This window comes from Diadema setosum, chromosome 4 (genome assembly GCF_964275005.1).
Source record: "Diadema setosum chromosome 4, eeDiaSeto1, whole genome shotgun sequence".
NCBI lineage: Eukaryota > Metazoa > Echinodermata > Echinoidea > Diadematoida > Diadematidae > Diadema > Diadema setosum.
In genome coordinates, this window is record NC_092688.1 from 47118798 (window position 1) to 47141845 (window position 23048).

At 40.4% G+C, this 23048-nt stretch overlaps 1 protein-coding gene across 1 annotated transcript in view; it reads right to left on the reverse strand.

The window, feature by feature from the left end:
• LOC140227364 (uncharacterized) overlaps positions 1–23048 on the reverse strand; it is a 69233-nt gene that overhangs the window by 31960 nt on the left and 14225 nt on the right. Inside the window, exon 4 of the mRNA XM_072307776.1 lies at positions 1607–1874. Within this exon, the coding sequence (XP_072163877.1) occupies positions 1607–1874 (268 nt within the window). The remainder of the gene's footprint in view (positions 1–1606; positions 1875–23048) is intronic.

A 23048-nucleotide genomic window follows, 5' to 3' on the forward strand; every position in this document is an offset into this window, starting at 1 on the left:
GGTCAGTTTTTGGGAAAGAACGGGGGACAGAGAAAAAAAAAAGCGAATGAAAAATCAAAATGGCGATTCAAAGTCCGCAGAATCATATCTTGCACGCTATATTCGGGTAAACCTAATTAGGGGTGTTGTAAGGGGGACTTACGAGATTAAGAATTCACACGCTGCTTTCGGTCGCACAGCGTTTTGACTTCTTTAACATCTTCCGTAGACGGTCCGAAGGGTTCAGCGAACCGTGTAAATTTAGTGAAGACACTCCACTGCTCGACATAGCCACGAGTTCAGCGGGCCGACGGTGGGAGCTTTATGGCAAAGCCACATTTGTAAGATTACTTTTGACCTCGTTTCCGCGGGCCCCTGACAGTTTTCCCGGCGAGGGGCAAGAAAAAAAAAAAACAAGAAAAGAAAAGAAGGAAAGAAGAGAGATGGTTGTCTGGTGAACACGAGTTGTGGTGCTTTCCCGCCTTAGGGCCCGGCTTATAGTTTGGGGCTTGTTGCATGCCTAGCGGACATGTTGCATCAGATTAATTGATTTCTATTGCGCAAGATAAAATGCTGCTCAAAGAAACGAAGAAGATATAGTGGCACTCAAAGAAGAGCGACATCAGAGGGAGAAAGAGATGTAGAGGGATATAAAGAAATATATAGAAGATAGAAAGAGACATATAGATATATAGAAAGAGATTATATAGAGAGATAGAAAGAGACAAATGAAGAGAAAGTAAGAGACATGTAGAGAGATAGAAAGAGATAATAGAGAGACAGAAAGATACATATAGAGGATATAATAGAGAGATAGAGAGAAACATGTAGATATAAAGAAAGAGAAATACAGAGAGATAGAAAGAGACATGTAGAGAGATAGAAAGGGCCGTGTATAGAGATAGAACGAAAAATGTAGAAAGATAGAAAGAGACATATGTATAGAGAGATAGAATGAGACATACTGAGAGATAGAAAGAGACATATATAAGAGATAGAAAGGGACATAATTAGAGATAGAAAGAACTTAGATAGACAGACAGGAAGAGACATGTAGGGAGATAGATAGAGACATATATAGAGATATATAGAGACATAGAGAGATAGAAAGGGACATGAGAGATAGAAAGAAAATATAAAGAGAGATAGAAAGAGACACATAGAGAGATATATAGAGACATATAGAGATATAGAAAGGGACATACGCAGAGATAGAAATATGTAGAGAGATAGAAATAGACACATAAGAGAGATAGAAAGAGACATATAGAGAGATAGAAAGAGATATGAAGAGAGATAGAACGAGACGTGAAGAGAGCTAGAGGGATATATTTTGTGCCGTCCTTCATTTCATCCATACCTCAGTGTCTTATGTTCGTTTTGAACCATTTGTTGACTTTTCAATGATTTTATTTGCAGTAAATACAAATGCACACACGCACAAACACACACACTAACACACACACACATACACACACACACACACACACACGATTCCATCGCCTTTGCACGTCCAGTGTGCTCGAGCTTATACGAATAGACCAAAGAAAGTTATGCAAACGAGTGAAAAAATGAAACTTTTCAAGAAATTGATGTAAGAGTAGGTGGAGCTTACACTGCTACTCACATGGCCGTGCTGGTCCAGATTATTGTTGGTCAGCTTGAGTTTGTGGAAACTGACCACCTGCTTCATCCAGACTGCCCCCGTGGCCGGAGAATCCGGGTGGATGTATAGCCGGCTGGGCATGTGTGGTTCGGCCTTGCCAGACACCACCCACTCGGAGTTGTGGTACTTGTAGCGGGTGTCGTCCACGGGCACGATGTCCATCAGGAGGATGTACTTGGCGTTCTGCTCCAGCCCGGTGATGCTGCATCGGAAGGTTGGGAACATCCGCCTGGAGGACACGAGAGAAGACATCACTTGTCATATTGTGACTAATGTCACAAAGTAAAGAACATCTCATTGGGAATATAACGGCTATGAGTGTCAAACATGAGAGTATTCTTTCAAAAAATCAGCAGCGAGTACAATGCCGGCGTTCATACGACTTCACCAAATAAGTTGATCGGTGACGTAACGTAAACTTGGTAATACTGGTAGTGCTTCTCAATATAGAATTGAAGATTCTATTACTTTCCTTGCGGTAGACACCAACTAGAACGTTGGTAGCTTGTATATTGCGTAGGCCTTTCAGAAAAGAAGAAAAAAAGAAGACTGAAAAGACAAGAAGGAAGAAAAGCGGAGAACGCGAAACAAAGTCAAACACACAGACACATTTATTTTTCAGAGATACAATGTATTAATTTCTACGTATGTATCAAACACTAGACTCCAAACAACACAAAACTTCAGCCGCGCCCGCCGAAATGACGGTGCACACGCGTTATATAATACATAAGCAAACTCACTGCGAAACTATTTTGTGGCTTATTATTGAAACAAACAGATATTTTTAAAGAAAAATAACCCAGATATTCAAGGATTACCGACCAAGAAGATGGTTTTGATGTTGTTTGATCTATCAGCTATAATTCTAATTTTCCCTGTAAATTTTGGCATGCTTGAATTAAAAAAAGAAAGAAATACATTCCGTGTATTGTAGAACAAATGCCAAAATCTCCATGAAAGTGATGAACAACTTTGTTTTCTTTGAAACTACTCTTGTAGGTTGAAATGATGAAATCATTTATGAGTATACGTTTATATCATGGCGACGATGGCATCATGATCATTGTTATCTTTAAAATTTTACAGCCAGTGCAATCACTTTTCTTGAAATTCAGCGTTGTTTGTATTACATCTTCATCATCACTATAATCATCATCATCATCCTCATCATCATCCTCATCCTCCTTCTCCTCCTCCTCCTCATCGTCGTCATCATCATCATCATCATTATCATCATTATCGCCACCATAGTAATGATATCATTATATTAAGGAGTAATTGACACTTAGCATCACTGAGAAGGTCAAGAGAAGGTCAAAGGACCAACAGGGTAAGTGCCTCAGCTGGGAATACATTAAGCGTAATTCTTACACCAAAGGTGAAGCTTGTAATGATGTCTGTTATATTCACAAATTATCAAATATTTTCAGTTGTTCATAAATTTGCTCTCGCATCATCGGACATGTCGGACTAAGGTATAGATTATTCGGGAAAATGAGAAGTTATTGAGTTGGATAGGCACTTACGCCTTGTATAGTATGATGTGCGAAAAGGGGCCTCTTTTCATATTAAACTAATAACTTTGTTACCCTTAGACGAAAGAAGGAACACAGAGCGTGTGTCTAGCCTCCCAAGACCCACAGTGGAATAATCATACACGCTTCTCTTATAGTGGTGTCAACAACTGGGCGAAAGAAAGAGTTATTGTACCTTAATGAAAGAGTATACATGGAGATGTTGTCGTAAAAAGTACACATTCTGGGCAATGGTTCAGTGGCCTCAAATTTTGTTTCGAGTATTCCGTTCAGATTACGGTTGGAATTTGGCATCCGTAGTGATGAATTTACAATGAGAATCGCCACCATGTGCTCACATAATTAGGACGGATACGGAAAACATCCGTTTACACTTTTAGTTCCAATTCTCCCGTCCCGCATTACCCTTAATACTTCTCTCTCTCCCCTCCCCCACCCCAGTCCAATTCAGCACCCCACTTGCACCCTCCTGCCGGAATAAATTGCAAATAAATTGCACCGTTTACGACTCAACACCCCGCTAACTGGCACCCTCAGTTCCGATGAGAATTCCTTCCCTTCTCCATAATCTGGGATGGGCGTTGGGAGAAGGGAGAGGAGAAGTTTAGGCAAAGTGTGAAGCAATGAAAAGGCTGGCCGGCCGAGCGTGCTGTGGTCTTTGAGAACGAGAAGGGGGAACTGACGGCATCCGATTCTCCAGTTATCACCTCGACCTCGCCAAGTCGGCGTTCTTTCCCCCCTCCGCAACCCAACTCGTGACGGGATTCTCAACTTGGTGTGGACACCAATTACAGAGTTTGCGATGAATCTCGGCGCCTCAATCACGTCCGCTTTCTCTGGTAGCACGCGGCGTGCGTTGCCATGCATACCGGGACGAATGTCGTAGAACAGATTGCAATCTTCCACACAAACACCGCCGATTAGTACCGGATGATGCCTGTCCGAATCACCCCCCCCCCCTTTCATCGTCTGCCATATACTCCCATACATATTATATGTGTCATTTTTGTTAACATTTAAGACGATCTCGTCATTATCAAACTGGGTCTCAGCTTACAGCCTTTCATTTAACTAAGCAACATATCAAAATATCAAATTTTGAGAGGCCCCGAGGGAGGAAATATTATACCTTTTATACTTTTCCTGAAGTGGACTCAATATCATTAATAAGAAATCATCATTTGTCACTTATTTTACGGCAGTCACCTCCGTCAATAAAACTTTCCGAGATTTTACAGCCGCTTGATGCAATCTCATATTTATGAGGAAACAATGCAATATCTCATGAAAGCTGTTCTTAAATTTTGTAGAGTTAGATAATTTCTTCGTTGCTAAAGAGAATGATTTTGCGAATGTTGATGCGATGAAGGTATCCAATACAGATGTTTCTAAGTTTCTTTCTCAGCAACGTTATTAATCTTTCTATTCTCCTGTATTCATACCATTTTTTTTTGTCACCTTCATTATGAAGTAATCAATCGGTATCAACAAAAATGTGAATACTCAATTAATGTGCCTAGAGCTCATCTTGGAAATAATCAGTAGTAATTATCATACTCAAGTACCCTTAGGCCCCGTTTTATCAAAAGATAAAAATCGATTTTAAATTTCCTTACCACACAGGCTGCCATAGACTTACAATTGAAATCAACTATATAATCAATTTTAACTCTTCATAAAACAGGGTCCTGAATATCTTCACACAACAATGTCTTTGAAATAAATGTTGACAAATCAACATAGAACGTGCAAATGTCAGAATCGTGAATGGAAAGAGAGAATGTTTTAAGTCCTAGTTCGTGATTGTATCATCAAAATTAATGTACATTCCATCATTTTAAGTTGAGGGATTATTTCCACTTTTGGACAGTTGAAGGGGCTACCGAATCCTCGCTGTCCTTGCGTTTCACTTCAAATCTTTGAGAGGTATGCACAACATGGACAGCAAAACTAAGTTGTTAAATTTCGACCGCCTCTTGTAACCTCAAATCACTCTGTTTATATGTCTTTCTGACTGTCTGTCTGTTCGTCTCTTTCACTCTTCGTCCTCTCTCGGTCCTTCCAGTCACTCATTCTTCCTCTCAGTCTTCTTTTTGATTATACCAACCCGCTCTCGTTCGATTTCGAGTGGTAACACACTTGAAGTTGTTAAGTACCCTTGATGCAACTGAGCAGGCCCCCGGAGCGGCGAATTAGGACCACGCGTTGCCTCTTGCCCCGCAACGCCAGCACACGTTTTCCCCCTGACTGTCCAAACACGCACCGCCAACAAATTTGTTCCCGACGTTTGCTTAGTTTCGGGCGCTCATCGGCGGGGAAGTTCATTAATAATCTATTTCTTGAACGAACTCACTGCTTCTGACGGTTTCAGGGGGTATAGCGCATTATGTACAAATATTGTGATTCACAACATGGTTTGAGGGTGAATTGCTTATAACAGTTGCAATGGGTCGCAAGATTGCAACAATAGCGCTTGTGTAACTTTGGAAGAATGTCACTAAGTATGCGACCAGAGTTGGAGCGTTTTGCTCGTAATAAGCTGCACAACCTGACCACTTAACTTGACTAAAGGTCACCAAAATCTGAATTTGAATGTACTCCTTCAACAAAATCAAATGTTGATATCATTACTTTAAGCTACAAGTTTGTTTATTCGATTAAAATGAGAATGATAACGGCCATTTTTCCTAGAAAAACGCCTGGTGTAAATAGGCGATTCACATGTCGTTCTGAGCAGATGACGAAATGAAATTCATCACGAGAGAAATGCAAGATATCAATACTGAAGCTTTTCAAATCAACGAATGAATTCTCCACCACCTCATTGCCCCCTTCATTTTGTCGAAGTGATTGATTCTTTAGTGAAGCTAGAAAGACAGCCGGTAGTCTTGATTTCTCTTTTGTCTATCATTGTAAGCTGGTTGGTGCTGGGAGAGTATTCATTCTTCCCAATTAAGATCCACAAAACCATCCATTTATATGACATTGACAATTCAGCTCCGCTCAAAAGGAAAGATAATCAAGAAGTATGAATGTGAAATAGTTCTTTCTCTGGAAATTCAAAAGACCAGTCGAGCTTATATCAACTGGCGAATAGTCACAATGACGTTTGTCCTTTTCCGTTCCACGACAAACAGTGGACCACAGCACCTGTCTAGCAGGGTCACTCTACATTCGCCCAACGATTTTTGCCACGTTCGGGACTAACGGCAGCTGAAATCTACTGTCCGCCTTCCTCCGTGCGCTCGAGCTTGGGTGTGAAAATACCGATCTTTAGCACTCGGTGCTAGCTCTATACAGGCAGCTAGTCCAAAAGTCGCTCTATTCTATCATTTTTTTTTTCAATTTTTTTTTTCAAGGTACTCCTCAATCCTCATCGTAGGTTTTACCGTTTTGGTCATTTCCCATGGATTTCTTCGGTTTTAATTTTCATCGCATCGACTTCTCCGATAAGTAGAAATACGCAGTTGCAGAGGGGCGGATAGCCGACTCTACAGTGCCACGGCTGATGGCGGGAGATTTTCAGGGGTGTGAGGTGGTGTTATGACAGACGACGACATAGCAATATTGGAACAAGGGAATCGAAATTAGCGCTCTATCGATTGCCAGATCGCTACGGATCCGTAGGGAGCTGGACGGAAACTTTGCGCGCTCTTCTTTTTTTCCCCTCTTCCACCTTTCTTCATGGGTAACAATTCGTCAGCGGTTGTAATGGGCTTAACCAAGCCTTACCTCCTTTCTCCTTCTCTTCACCTCACTTTCAGTTTCTCTTTTATCATTCTCCTTCTCTTACTTTCTTTGTCTCTCTCTCTCTATCTCTCTTTCGTACCCATTATGTGCACATAACACACAGACACGCACACACATACATACATACACACACACACACACACACACACGCACACACACACATACACACACACATTCACTTTGTCAGTCGTGTGTGCCCCCTCTCTTGTTTAACTATATTGTCACAAGATATGCATCTTCCGTATCAGCCATGCTCAAGTTGTCAGGTACTTCTTGCGGCCGAAACGATACCAGTTTCCTAGTCTTTTTTGTTTCTTTATTGTCGTCGTCTTCTTTTGTACCTTTTATTCATTATTTTGAGAATATTCTCTCATGATTCCGATTCTAACTTTCTGCGGGATGTCCGCGTGCTGAGAATCAACCTGGTTACACCACTTAACATCCTCCATTGACAATGAGTACTAATGAAAGACCGACCAAACTGGGATTCGAAGGCCGACGAGATATGTCATTGAAGAAAGTAATGCGCGATTTAACGCTGACCTTGATTTGAGAATGGTAGATCACTTTTTATCGTTTTCCCTGGCTTTCAAAAAGCTCCGTTTGCCGCTGGCACAGATTTCTGCTTGTTTGTTGCTTTGTTTGTCGCCTCATATTTCCATCAACCCACCTCAGGAATAATCTTTGGAAAAGGACGCAAGCTCAGAACAGCGGTGGCCTAAAATAGAATTACTCGCAAATAATTATTACGGCCTGATCTCATCAAACAGAATCATACCAAGGTACTATTTCTTATGAATCCTATTTGTGCACAGTTCATTAGATAAGGGTAATTTTGTTCGAATGATCATCGAAAACGCAGAGAAACGTACATGAAGAAAAGAGAGGGAGAAAAACGGGAGAGCATATAGAGGGAGTGAGAGAAGAGGGTACGTTTAGGTACGTTTTATTCGCGAAGTGCAAGGGCCCGAGTGCGATCTATGCGTTTCGCTCGCCGCGGACAAGTGTGTCTCGCCGGGGGTTCGCCCAAGAACTCAGCAAAGGCTTAATAAACAAATTAGATTTTGCCCGCTCCTTTTGGCGTGTCGCCTGTTCGCATGCGGCGAGATGTGAAAATTGCCTAAACTGATCACCGAGACGTATTCCATTGTTCAACATCCTGCTCTTTTTATTTATCGGTATCCGTCGATTTCGCCCTTCCACTACAAGAGGGGGCTGATGAATTCCACGTCTGCAAACTACGAAATGTGGTATATTGTCACTGAAAGCGAAATCCGCATCTCCTTTTCCTCAATATTAATGATTTGGAGTCCATTGCACAAATTCTCCAAAGTCTACACTGTCTGGTGTAACGGTACTCTACGTTTTAAAGTGATACTAATGGAGTAGGAAATTAGTCGCTTGTGTTGCTTAACATTTTGCAAGCAACGTGCGAAATATTAATGTGAAATCAAACAATTTATTATTTGTTTTAAATGTTTTGTTTGTAGCAAAGAAGCGTCAAAACAATAGAATGAACACAGAAGATGGAGAATAACATAAAGACATATAAGAAAAGAAATCGAATTTAAAAGAGCGAAAAGAAAAGGAAAGTGCAATTAACCCCCAAAAGAAAATAAATGATCATGAGTTTCACGCTGATGATTATGATGGAAAGTAATGTTGATGATTATCAAAATGACGATGATGTTGACTACGATGATGGTAGCGAAGAGTAACAATGATAACCATGACAACTGTGATGAAGACGATAAGGACAATCTTGATAATTTCAATCACCAAGAAACAAGAAGACGATCACAGAAGGAAAATGAACGTGCCCTTCACCTCACCCAACCATTCGGCTCCATACGCGATTAAACAGTCGGTCGTAATTCAATCAAAAAAGCGCTCCTCTTTACTTGCCATGTCAAGGCAAGTTCCCCCTTCCATTCCGTAATGGATACACCAAGGAAACGGATCTATTGTGACGTGGGCAGAATGTGGAATCGCCGCCGAATCTTACTGTGATCGCGCTTCCAGAAAATGGCCTAATTTCGTGATTCTGAATTCTAGGCTATTACGCGCGAAAGGGATATGTTTCGTAACCTATTTTCAATAGAGTTGGGAGGGGGCACTTAACTAGATTTTATGTCATCCAATTATACGATAAGAGAGCAAATGGCGGGACTTTCCTTGGCTATCAATTTAGATTTTCTGGTAAAGAGAGAGAAATGAAACGTTCCACGGAGGATAGGGAATGGACCCTATATATATTACATTGTGTGTCATTATTGGTATTATACAATGAGGGATTCTTTTGAAGAAAAAAAATAGCCATTGCTTTCAAGGGGCTAATATGTCTCATTGGAAGAGTCATAAAAGTTACTATGATTTTACGGGCAATATTTGTGCAGAAATATGGAATAGGCTCATATATCCACGAATTATCAATGCACACGTTTGAGACCTGTACACATAAAGGCAATAAAAAGAGTGTAGAAAAAAGATATAATGTGATGTTCCCATCGGATTGAAGGCTGATAGAATACAGACATACTTCGTAAACATGCAAATGCATACACACAGATACACACAAAGTACAAACATAGAATATGAGAATGAACAAAATAAAAATACATATTTGCAGAACACGCCGCAACCAAAGAGAATACTGAAGCCTGCAGGCAAAGATTTTAACCCAATAATAAACTCAAGGTTTAAAGGGGGAAAATCATTTTTTTAAGAATGATACCATTTAATGGTTGACAATGATGTTCAATATCCAATACTGAGAATTTTGAATGGCCCCAAGTGTTGTACTCTTAAAACATTTCCGACGAACAGAATGAAATAAAGGGAAGAGTTGCCCTGGTTGTTTGTTTTGCTTTATTTCTGTTTTATTCTTGTCTTGTTTTGTTTTGCTTTGCTTTTGGTTTTGGTATTGGAGTTCTTTATGGGGTTGGAGTTGAAGCTATTGACACATGATGAAGCCCATTACAAAATCTGGCGACAATGGAGGCGCGGAAAGATACAGAAATTGAAAGAGAGAAAGAAATATATAGGAATAATGAGAGACATAAAGTCATTGCAAAGTGACAAAAATCCTTCCTCTGAACATGTAAGCATACATGACATGATATAAGTTGGCGGACAAAGGATGTAGATGTAGAGAGATGATTTCAGATCTAAGATGTGAGAGATAGACAGAGGGAGCGGGAAATACAAGAGAGTAAAATGCAGAAGACAAAAGAGTAGGGAAAGACAGAGAGAGAGAGAAAAAAAAGAGTAAATATTGCGCAAGGAGAGATAAAAGGAGAGAGAGAGAGAGAGATGGGAGAGAGAGAGAGATGGGAGAGAGAGAGATACAGGAGAGATTATCAACATCAGTGATGTGAGAGATGGAGAAAGAGAGGGAAATACAATAGAGTAATGGAGAAGATAAAAAGAGAAGAGAAAGAGAGAGAGAAGAGACAAAGTAGAAAGATATAATAAAGACGAAGATAGAGAGAGAAGGGAGAGAAAGAGAAGGGAGAGGTAGAGATAGAGAGAAAAAAGAGAGACGAATAGAGGAATAGGAGTCTTAAGACCCACGAACCGCGGGCGAGCATGTAACGTGCGTGTAACCGTACACCGTAATCTGCAGGCTCGGTATAAAATGACACACCAACCCACTGCACGACCCACGGTCTCCCGCGTCAACTTAAAAGCAAACTGAATACGTATTGACTTTGAAAAGGAGACAATTAGTTCTTCATTTAAACTCATCGTTCTGCTGTTATTTACATCCGATCTTGTTACCACCGTCATTTTACCGCGCTCAACCAGGCAAAGTCAGAAGGAGTTCGGCTTCGAGAATCGCGATTGGTGGCACCCGCGAAACCTAGAAACCTCGCCCGGAGAGGCAGCGGGGAGCTGATGACATGAATTCGGGAGCCGTGCCCGCAGTTGGTGGCGGCACGTTCGCTTGCATTCAGATAGCTTAGCTCGAACTCAATTCCAAAATGGTAAATTACGTGATCTAGTTCGGCCTATACAAGAATGAGATTAAACATCAAGGTCTCGAAATAATGTATTTCTCTTCACTTGATAAGAAAGGACTAACTTCACATCAGGTAAAGATATTACCGGTACATAATTTGTATTAAGACACATATACACAAACGCAACACATTGTCTCATTTGCATTCCTGGTTCTGTGGTCACGCCTTAGAACCACTCTTAAAGAAGCGTTCAAAATAATCTGTCACCATATTTCTATTGTTTTCCAACAGCCAAGGATTAAGAAATCTATAGGCCTTCAAGAGGAATTTCGTTGAGCAAATATTTCGTTGAAGTGGTGCAGAACTAAGAATTGATAACAAATACCTCTGAAATGTATTCCATGCTCTCCTGTAAACATAATAACTCTTTAGAAACCATAACAATTAGAAGATAAGATTATATTAGTGACGATGCTATACATCATATACAAAAAGAGACATTGCAAATAATGCTATAGATGTCGCAAAAAACACCTTGAAACGTTTTTTTTTGCAGAAAAACACAAAGGACGATTAAACAGAAGGAGAAGAAGAAGAAGAAGCAGAAGGATAAAAATGTCCAAAATGAGAAGCAGCAGTGGTTGCAGGAGCAGAACGAGTGCTGTAGTAGATGAAGAAGAAGTGATAGTGATGGAGGCTGTCTAAGTCAATGCGACCTCTATCAGGAACCATTCCATTTTTAAAGCTTGCGACCTCTATCAGGAACCAGCCATCTCTAAAGATGATTGCTCTTCTACTCAGCAATCAATTGGCTTTAATTCAATTGGCCACTTCTAATCGACATCGGTCTCTGTATCATGAGGTAGCTATCGTGATGTGAGTAGCCTCCCGCTTAACTGTTTCCCCTTCTCCCTCTCTCTTTTTTCCTTTTCACCGTCTTCTTCTTCTTCTTCTTTTCTTGTCTCGGCTGATCGCATCCCGATCATCAACATTCTGGTCGCATCTTCTGAATACAAGCTTCCCGTTCCTCTCACTCTCCTTCTTTCCCCCGCTCTTTCTCTACACTTTCTCTTTTCCTTCACATTCTACCTCCAACATCTATCACGCTTCTTCCATCTCTCACGATTCTCTATCTATATCTTTCTCTTTCTCTCTCCCTCTCTCCTACGACTCTCTTACTAACTTCCTCTCTCTTCTCTCCCAATCTCAGCTCTCCTTCACATTCTACCTCCAACATCTATCACGCTTCTACCATCTCTCATGATTCTCTCTCTCTATCTTTCGTTTTCTATCTCACTCATGTATTTCTCTCTCTCTCCTATGACTCTCTTACTAACTTTCTCTCTCTCTCTCTTACCTCTCCTCATCCCTCTATGTCTATACCGTTTTTACTCCACCCCTTCTCTTTCTTTCTCCCCTCTCCCCGATCTCAAGGTGTCGCTCTCCCCGTGTGGCTAATGATTCTAAACTTAATTAAAGGGGCACTCCAAAGCAGAAGCGGAGGAGGGGTGTAAAAAGCATTACGCACCGCGTTCAGCGGATAGCGTGGATGGGACACAAAACACTGATTGGGTTTTTTTGGTCAGTAGCCAGCATTTCGGTTGTTATTTTAAGGTTGGACATGGACTTGGTTTCTACACAGTTTATAATTCTGTATCAATCTCTCTCAACGTTTCTTATCAAACTTAAAGGAACTTTTTTTTTCTCACACCTTTCATTTATCTGTTTATGATTTTTGTCATGGAATTATTCTCGGTTTTACACATTTAAGCTTGGCTTTTTGATAGAATAAAAGAACATACAACATTAGACGGAATGAGACTTTTTTTTTCTCGATTAGATTACTATGTCATCTACTATTCTATAAAAATTACGGTTTTTTTACAATTACTTCAAATATTGTTTAAAACTGCTTACATCTGACATCTCAATGTGGCTAATCCGTCCAAAAAAAAAAAAAAAAAAAGAAAGAAAAGGAAAAGAAAGGCCCTTCGGCATGCAAACGACGACAAGTTATAGAATTTACAGGGGTCGAAAATACAGCTCTGAGGAACGTTTATGTTATCTATTCAAAATTCAAAGTCTGTATTCAAGAAACTGGTAACATACACGTCATCTGGGATCCTATAATGGCAAGTCATAAAATCATAATAGATAAGGTATGATAACATAGACCTACACAAGCCCTAACACACACGCACACACACACACACGCAGCTCTTGTCTCTAACATGGCTTTTCACGTGGATCTTCCCCTGAGTAGCAAGAAGTGTGTAAGCGTCTTTGTACCGCTCGCTGTCTTTACCACTGCCACGCCATTCCTTGGCTAGCGAATCTCAATCGGCTTACAGGTGCCAGTTTTTACAGGTGCGCTCAGGCAGGACTCAATTCTAATTTTTTGTTCTTCTGGTGGTCCGTTTGGGCTAGTAAAATTATTGAATTTAAAATGTTGGTGGCCCGAAAAAGAAATGTGTATGGTACTAAATGAAAAGAAACATAATAATCTATTTTGAATCTTAGTTGCCAGATCGGGCCATCAAAAGATACCGGGTATGACAGATGTGAAAGTTTGGTGGCCCGACGCCAATTTAGTGGCCTCAGGCCAGGGGGCCAGAGGGCCAGCGGGCCAGCGGGCCATCGCCAATGTCGAGCCCTGGCTAAGGTATAGCATAGATAGCCAGAATCTGGTTTACGCGCTGATCAGAACTTCATTGAAATTCGTCGGCGACTGCAATCTCAAAGTGATGAAACTTTAAGAAAGGTTAGGTTCTTTAAAAGCCATTGATTTACAAATTCTTTTCAAGTGTCATCTAAGGTCAAGATTGATTTAAAAGCGCAGGAACTTACTTCCCTTCACCTGATGACAACTAGCCTAATGGAAACAATATAACGTAGTTGATGATTTTCGGCGACCAGATTGAGCAACATCAGTGCAACAAAAACATGATATATTAGAACGCTCATTTTTTTTTTTACTTCGCTTGGTGCTTTTAACATTTTTGTTTGCCCTGACAGCGAACAAGGTATCTTTGGATTATTTACATCATTTATAATATTATATGAACAGGCTATCATAATATTCTTCTCACTTTCGTTTGATTTCGTTTGTCGATTGAAGCGAGAAATTTCTTTTCACCGAATGGTTCGTCAGCACTGCTTGCGCAAATTTCACAGAATTATTCGGGAAGCTGCCAAATTAATCAGCTAAGTTACTCTCGGAAGGCGGGAAATGTTTTCGCAAAAAAAAAAAAAAAAAAAAAAACTATTCACGGCCGCGGCACGAGAAGTCCGAATACGGCATCTGGCCGCCATTGCAACCTTAACCAGCGAGTGTGTGACGAGAACTCGAAGCTACATGCGATCGCAGCGAATTACATGTTTACATTCTAAGTAATCCAGCAATTGAGTAATCTTGTGTTCATTTAATTAACACCTATCTCTAATTTCATCCGACTCCTCTCGTATTTTTATTTCGCGTATCGTGGTGGGCGTTGACGGCTTGGCTTGCGAGTTAAACTCACGGTTTCTGATTCATCAAGCTAGGCACCTATCCAATTCTTTTTCGCCGGGGGCAGACGCCGGAGAATGTTTATTCGGTTCTTGGGATACAAGATGGAAATGTTTCGACGATTACCTAAGTCGAGCGGAGTGAAGGCGCTATATCCTAGTTTGCTTGCGTTTTTCTTTGACGTACATATTTCTGATCTCGTTGTAGTGTGGTCAGTTCCATGCTTTTGGCAGTGATAAGATTGGCCGTTAGGGACCTCGTAGTGGTCATGTGTATAATCCTTTGTACGCCCTTAAACACCCAAAATTTGCCGGAAGGCCAGCCTCTGGCAACAAAGAAAGACGTCAACATGTGGAGAGTTGTGGCGAAGAGCGACAAGCGATTCTTGCTCCATTTTGATTACAATATGTATTATGTGATATATACCACCCTCCTTCAAAAAAGAGAGGGACAGGAAGAGAAGTCACCCAGATATTAAGGGAATATGCATCAAAGAATAACAAAAGCCACCCGCACGCTGACGCAGCCTTGTTTAAGCTAACAGGATTAATACTGTTGGTTGGTAATGACTACACACTGTATAGCGAGCGACCTGTGTGTCGCTTTATACCGCTTCGGGCGGGAAAACATTGCAGAAATGATACGGCTCAGATTCAACAGACGCCTTTAACACAGAGAGTGCAGAGTACACTATAGGGGACGCTGCGTACAGCGGCAGAACTTCACGGAACGCTGTACCAATGGGTGATTTGCATGTGGTTTGACGTCCACTTGGTAAAATTGATGGTATGATAAAAGAGCAATAATATGCAGCAGGGTGGATGAAGCATGTTGTTACATGTCTGGATGAGGGGAGGGGGAAAAAAGAGTGATCAGAATAGGAAGAGAGGATGAAAGAGACATTAGAAACGGGAGAAGTACAATCCACTCTTCAAGACATAATCTCCCAGTATTAGGAAAGATATTTTATTCATTGCCTTCCATCAAGTCAAATTGGCGCGGCTTTGAGCCAATTATAGCCATAGCCGTCAACTGTGCCCCAAGATATAGATCTGGCCGAAACTATGGTGGAACAAAAAAAGTAAAAGTCATTTGTTAAATATTATAGACGTCGGATCTGAAGAAACGACTCGGCACGATGACAGTCTGTCGCTCCTGGTAATCAATGATGAAAAATGAATAGGCTTTGCTGAGATAATCCCTTTAGCTCCCCCAACGACAAGATGCCACCAGCCTTGCTGGAACAGAAATACAGAAGGGACTGTTAGATGATTACCGTGTTTACATATCCCATTAACTTGATCTCAAATATTGCCTGAATTATGGTGGGGAAAATATCTTGAGCACTTTGTTGCGTCAATTAAAACTAATGATGGAATTGAATTGTTGCTCCTGATGGGTGTCGGTACAATGAAAATACGCTAAATCACTTTGCTGCCTTATCCTGTTTATTGAATAAGGCACAGCACTAGAGTTCAGCAAAAGAGAACTTTACATAGCAACTGTCTTCGGGATAGTTGCGGCAGAACTTCACATGTATAATAAAACTAAATATTGCATTTTCTTATGACTAAGCGAGGACTGTTGGTTTGGATGATTGATAGATAACCTAGTATCATCTCAAGGTTTTGTGTGTTAGAGTGAGACATTACAGCCACCAACGACAAAACAAAATTGTCTTCCGAGAAGTTACAGCAGAACTTCAAAGGTATTATTATTCAAGCATGATCTGTCAATAAAAAGGGAACATTGTATTGTCTTATAGTGTAGGCGAGGACTGTTAGTTTGGATGGTCGTGTAAGACAACACGACATCATCTTAAGGTATTTTATGTTACAGCAAGATATCGTAGCCATCACCAATCACAACTCAAACGTAGAAAGCATTTCCTGATTGCTCTGCGGAAGACTCGAGATACCAAATCTAAAGCAATGAAGTCGTTTCCAAACACTGCCAGTTGATGGATTTATCAATGCTAATATCATTATTTGAATGATGCTGATATTGTTATCATCCATCATAGTCATAGCAAGAATATAACAGTGGTTATTTGTTCCCGGTTTAATTGAAGGAAAGATAAATGTATGTTTATTAATTCAATTCAATTCAATTCAGTTCAATTCAATTCAATTCAATTCAGTTCAATTCAATCCAATTCAATTCAATTCAATTCAATTCAATTCAATTCAATATAATTCAATTCAATTTAAGTTAAGTCAAGTCAATTCATGCGTGTTCTATTTCCATCAGCAAAAGGTAATGCCAATACAAAGTATACACTTCTGATAAATCAAATTGTTAACAATTTGTAGAAAATACAAATCATAAAGTTTGATGCAAAATATATAAACACATGATTACAATTCTCTTAATCACTTATCATTATTATCATCATTATCATTTCATTTGGCAAACTTTTGAGTCTCATTCTACCAAACCCTCTCACTATAAACAAAAATCGCCTTCTCAGTGTTTTCGACGAATGACTGGTTCTACAGTTACTTAGAATATTGAACATGATGTGACATGTTACAGCTCTATATATTATTGAAGGATTTTTCTTTCAAGTGACCACGTTGGCATATCCATAACAAAGTAAGGCTATCTACTGTATGTTTACCACTAATATGAATCATGACTATTTATTTATTATTGATTTGTAGTTCCATTAGAAATTAAGATTTGCCCGATTAAATCTATGACTTGGTAAAACTTTATCATTATTTTTTCTTTCAATTCCATTACAATTTCGGAGTTTCTTACACATAAAACAAAAGTCCATTTTATTAAATAAGTGTCACGTGGAGGTAGCCTATACACAATTTAATATACTTTGTTCATCGCGTGAGCATTGATTATAAGATACGATTGTATCAGGCAAATAATGCAGGAGGGGGTAAATTACACATGGCGTTGCTGAATAATGTTCCGGTCTAGTAAACAGAACAGTTTTTTGGGGAAAAGAGACTGAATTCCTTCAGTCGCCTGGAAGTAAAAAAGAAACAAAAATAGACAGAGATACTAGAGAAATGTCGCACGCATCGGTGAGCACACAAACACGGAACGTGGATCACAATGGTTGTCTAGATTTGACGTAAATTCATTTTTGAAAGGAGAGAGACTAGTGGTTTTGGGGCAAAACGGTCCAACATGGCTCTGACATTGGTGGCTTGGGTTGGCATTGTCTGTTGCAGACTAGAGAGATGATTTCTTGTTTGGATACTGGCTCCGCTGATAGCTGTCCCACCAATGCCGTGATGTCGGCGGTGAAAAGGCTGACAAATCGAGGGGAAAATCTCTTTCTCGTGGTGGGGGATCGGGGCTAATCGGAGAAGCATCATGCAGTTCCGCTGCCCTATTGACGGTCCAAGACAAGCCAGCGAGGGGTCCGCGAGAGTGAATAGGTGGGACTAGAGGAGCAGTTTTGCAATCCGTGTTGACCTAACCCTGAAGATCTCGTTGGGTATCATAGCGGCGCCTAAGTCTGAAAAGGTCTAAGTTTTTGCTCCAGCTATCCCACGCTTTGAAAAGATGAAAAATAACAAGTTGCAACTGTTGCCACAGCTTCGCAAACTCAAGTATTAACCTCAGTTAGACTGTCATTGCCAATCCGGAAAAAAAAAATGAATTCCGGCTTATGCTTACAAAATTTTACTTGTTTGTGGGAATGTGGAAGGGGAAATTCCGTGTGGCGAACTAGCGCACTTATGCGGCTTTGGTGTTGATTACTTTCGAAAGGCAGGCTACTGCAGCCATTTTACCGCATCCCCGCTCGAGCTCATTGCAATGTACCGGTTTCTTTGTCTGCATTCATACATAATAAGACATTTAAACCTGAATTTTCTTGCTTCATTTTACAAGCAGGACATTCTACTGGTTGGATCTTTAGACGCAAAGGGAATGACATGAAAAGCTTTATCGTTATCTCGACTCCCTCCGTGAGGTGTTCGGAGTTTTCAACAAGACGATCGATTCTTTTTATCCTTCAAAGCAAAGCTACTGCACTGTCCGATAATCTAGCGGTCAGTCGCACCAAACTCGCGAAGTAGTCCCTCGAAGCAAACGGTTGTGGGCTACTCAAGACAGGACAGAACAAAAGGACAGATATCTTGTGTGACGCTACCAACAGTTCTTTTCTAAACAGTGTAAAACATATACTCATTGTTCGGTATTTCAGAGAGCTCTGCAAATAAGGAGGTAACTGCTCCAAAACGACTCCCTCACCTTTGTAATAGCCGCATCCGCACGCAGCAAAACAACATGAACAAACAGACAAGATAGTGGCGGAAATGGGATTTTTGAACACTATTTGAAGACTTGGCGGGAAACAAATAATGTTCATTCGTTGTCCGGTCGTGTGAATGTGTTTGCTCGATCTTTTGAAACGCTGCCCGGATGTAAGTAAAACATGTAACAAACCCCGAGGGAAGTAAACAGGGAAATTGTATACATTTTGTTCGCTCACTGGTTTGCCAAGCAACGTTATTATCATGATAAATAAATGGAAAATAAATAGATACAGGATAACAACAAGTCCAAAACATATGTAGCTACTCTAGTTCACTCCAGAAACCAATTGTAGAAAATCTAACATAACCGAAGTCGTAATTTCTTAAATGGAATACGTTTGTGCGACACACAATGTCAACAACAACATGGTTTTAAAATAATGTTAAGATATCAGTCTCAAAATTTAGATGTATTGAAATGTTCTAATTTCTTGAGGCAATAATGACTACATGTGCAAACAAAATGACAGTGATACTATTATTTTTTTATTTTCATTGTCGACATATGCTCCGATGCTAATGGGAAAACCAATGTCTTCCGTGTTTTCTTTCCAAGATTTTACCAGACTGGGTATATACTGATTATAATGAATAAACGGAAAATATAGCTCAAACTTCGTTCTTCTTTGGAAGACTTGTATCAGTATCCTTTCAAAAGAAAGTCGCAAAATACTATTCCTGTTATGCAACATGCAAAACTACAAATTAGCATATACTCGGTTTGGGCGTTGTGGGTCCTCATTACCGTAATAGCTAGCGGCATAACTTATTATGGAGTCGTTTAGCTTTACAACGTCAATTAGGGAGAAAATTGACGACATCTGCTGGTGTATAACTCTCTAGGCATGTATTATGCAATCTGCTTTAAACATTATTCAGCACCCTTGACATTACTTCAGAAGCATATTAATTACTTCTTGTAGGAAAATACACTGTTGTCTTGAGAAGATTGTTGAGACGGTCCCCTCCAGATTATTTTGTTTCAACTTCTCTTGACTTTCCATTGATACGCGGTTTGAGCAGACGAGAGCCAGACGATAGCACTGCGGCGCGAACAGGTCTTTGAATTAGCCAAAAACCCCTTTAGTAGCCCATCTGCCTATTCGAGCTAAGACCATTAAGGGGGTGTTGTTTGATTTGTTTACACCGTCTCTTAGCTGGAGTTCTTTTCTTCTGGATGGGACTTTCGATAAGATGAAACGAGACACGAGGGCTCTTTTTTGTGTGTGTCTGTGTCTTCCTTCGTCGTGAACAAACATACCAAAATTATTGCCCACGGGTGCCGCTCGCTTTTGAGCTGTATCCAAAGTCGGCCAATCCAGCCTGAATCTCATGATCGGTCTGGATGTTGGGTCTTCGTTAACTTCATCCCTTTGTGAGTATGTCGATATAAGCTGTGTCCCTGACCACCAACACTTCATCACATGGCCCCCTTTCTTCTCTCTGCCCCCTTCCCCAACTTTTTAACACTCCCTTTCGTTGCTTTAAATACCGTTCAGTTTCAGTATGTTATTTGTTTTTTACCACAAGATCGAGTCCAGAGAGAATAATCTACTTCGTGGTTTGCTCGACGTTTAGCTTCTGCAATAACTTCAATGTCATCATAGAACTTTGCCTATTTGGAAGTGCCACTCATGTCCCATAATGCACTGCATGATTTTTTTTTTTATGTAAACACTATATTAGCATATTATATGGGTGAATATCGTTTAATATTGGTTGTGAACATAAGTATAGACCTCATCGAGCAATAAGATGTAATGTATGCACATTAATGGTTGCATAAGATTGAATGTATACAATTATATGTATTTGCGTGTGTGTATGTATATGCGCGCGTGTGTGTGTGAACCTTTTTTTAACACATTTGAATTAAAATTATTTAAACAGAACCCACTAACTTTTCATCTGTATATTAGGGTGAACGCCAGAATTGAATAGTTATATCCGTATCTTGCGTAATGTTTTCAAGCAGGATGATGATAGTGCATAAGAAAAGACAATGATACCCTTTCGTACGTTATGCAATCCTTGCAACGACCTTTTGCCGCAACTATCCATCTCATTCACGTCATTCGTGAAATTGAATCGATCAAAACTTAATGGAAGGAGAGAGAATTGTCCATTCCCATGGAGACAATAATGCAAAAAAAATACCAAAAAAAAAAAAAACTCTTTAGATTGCGCAGTACATAAACAAGCAAAATGTGAGATCTTGAATTATGTCTGGAAACGTCAAACAGAATTAGGATAGACTTTTCCGTGACCCTAATTAGAAAGAGTAAAATTAGATTTATTTCCGAGGCTCTTGTACATCGGCCTTCCCAAGGCAAGCCATGCTATCGTTGATTGCTGGGCGTACGACAGGCAAAGGCGCTTCGTGGCATCGGGCAAATCGGTAATTTGTTTTTCTTCCAGCGAGCGCCAAACAATAGACTTAACTAACCACGGTTAACGTCCCTCAGCTCAGTAAGACGCGGGGTTTCGAGCGGGTAAGGAACTGGAATATTAGATCAGAAAAAACCCACACGACATTATATTGATCTCGGACTGTTTGGACAGTATCTACAAACGCATTGTTAAGGATGTAATCAAACCGTCAGGGAAGACGGGAAATTGAATTCTAATGTTGATGAATGGCGATCAAGTGGCAATCATCGCAACACTTCCATTTCGAATTCTAAAGATCTCCAAAAAGGCAATCTCAATTACTATCAGATGACCTTCTGCCTCTGTGATCCATAAAGCAAATCACTTTTCCTTCTTTTTTTTTGGGACTTAAATAAACTGATTTCTTTTCAAACTAGCCATCTAAAAGCGTATATCACAATCATCATTTATTGCTCTGGCGATACTTAGTGATTAATGTTGCTGCATTAATTGATGAAAGTCATACATCAGAAACCAAATGAAAATATAAACATCATGATGATTAACTACATTATCACCATTAGAATGCATCTGACTCGAATTAACATTACTAGCTTGAGACAGATCGACTGTAAGTTTGCTCTACATTTTGAGGCATCGAATAGACCCGTCTTTACCGCCAGACGGAACGGACAAAAAGAATAAAAAGAGCAAATCCGCGGAAGAAATCGAGATAATTTCCCTTCTATTTTCCTCTTTCACTTTCACTAAAGTCTGATCTCATTAAAACGTTTCGTCAGGGCATGTTTAGTAAGAAAGAATGAGACAAGATGTAAAGAAAAAGCGAGTGCTTAATTCCTGGCTCTTCCTTCGCCTCTTCTTCTCTTTGCCATTTGGCAGCCAGCGAAGAAAAGGTGGAGCTGAGACTCCAGATACCGTCTTCCAATGGTGCCCTCCACCACCCCCCTTCTCGATTTATCTTGCACCCCTCTTTTTTGTGTCATCCCATCCCTTCCACTGTTATTGACTGGAGAGAAAGGAGTCAATAATCGGCTCGCAGCAGAAGCCCCTCGTCCCCGTCACCTTCCACCAAAGCCTGTCAAAGAACCGGCATGGATTTTCTGACCTGCTCACAATGCTATCAATGGTGAAATAATTAGTTTCCCATCATCGCTGCCCCGGCTAAAACTCCGCCCAGTCAGTTTCGGCTCGACGCCATCTCCTTTCGCTGGGTTGCAAAAAACAAGATTAAAACCACACCGTGAATGGCAATTGTACCTACTACAGAATGGAGTGTTTTAGGTCTATGTGCCTCCTCTAAAGGCAGACTATAGCTGTACTTAAATAGATGCATTTAAGGAGACCTCTATGGAAGAGGAAGGGGGTAAGCTACGGACAGAGGAGGGGAAAAACGGATTGATCACAAAAGGTCTAACTGTTTCGGTAATCCCGATAATTATGTGGTAGCGAGGTTGATGCAATGGCTCGAGAATGAAAGGCGAATAGTTTGTTTAGGACCTGCTAACGGTGTTGAAGGTAACGGAATGAATCGGAAAGAAGAAGAACAGAAAAAAGAACCAAACAACACTCTTAGCGGTATGTCACCGTTGGATACATGACGTACCTCCGAGCTCATTTTGCTGTGCTCGCCTTCATTGCTTATTCCACTGCGTAACGCCATCTCAATATGGCGTGTCCGCGTCCCGTTCGCACTTCACACCTTGCTACGCGTCTTTACGTAAATGTTTACACTGTAAGGTCAGGCCAGTACGCCTAAACACAACCGCACAAGACACTCTACATCTCCTGTACGTATAGAAGGCTATCAATATAAAACCTCGTGTGTCAGACTTACTCGGCTGTGGAGCAGACTGGCTTTAGCTTCCCACAATTTTCTCACTTCCCGCTCAACATAAGAAAAAAAAAAACAACAACAACACAGTGGCGTGTAGCTGCACAGACATTGAGAAATCAACGTTCATATTT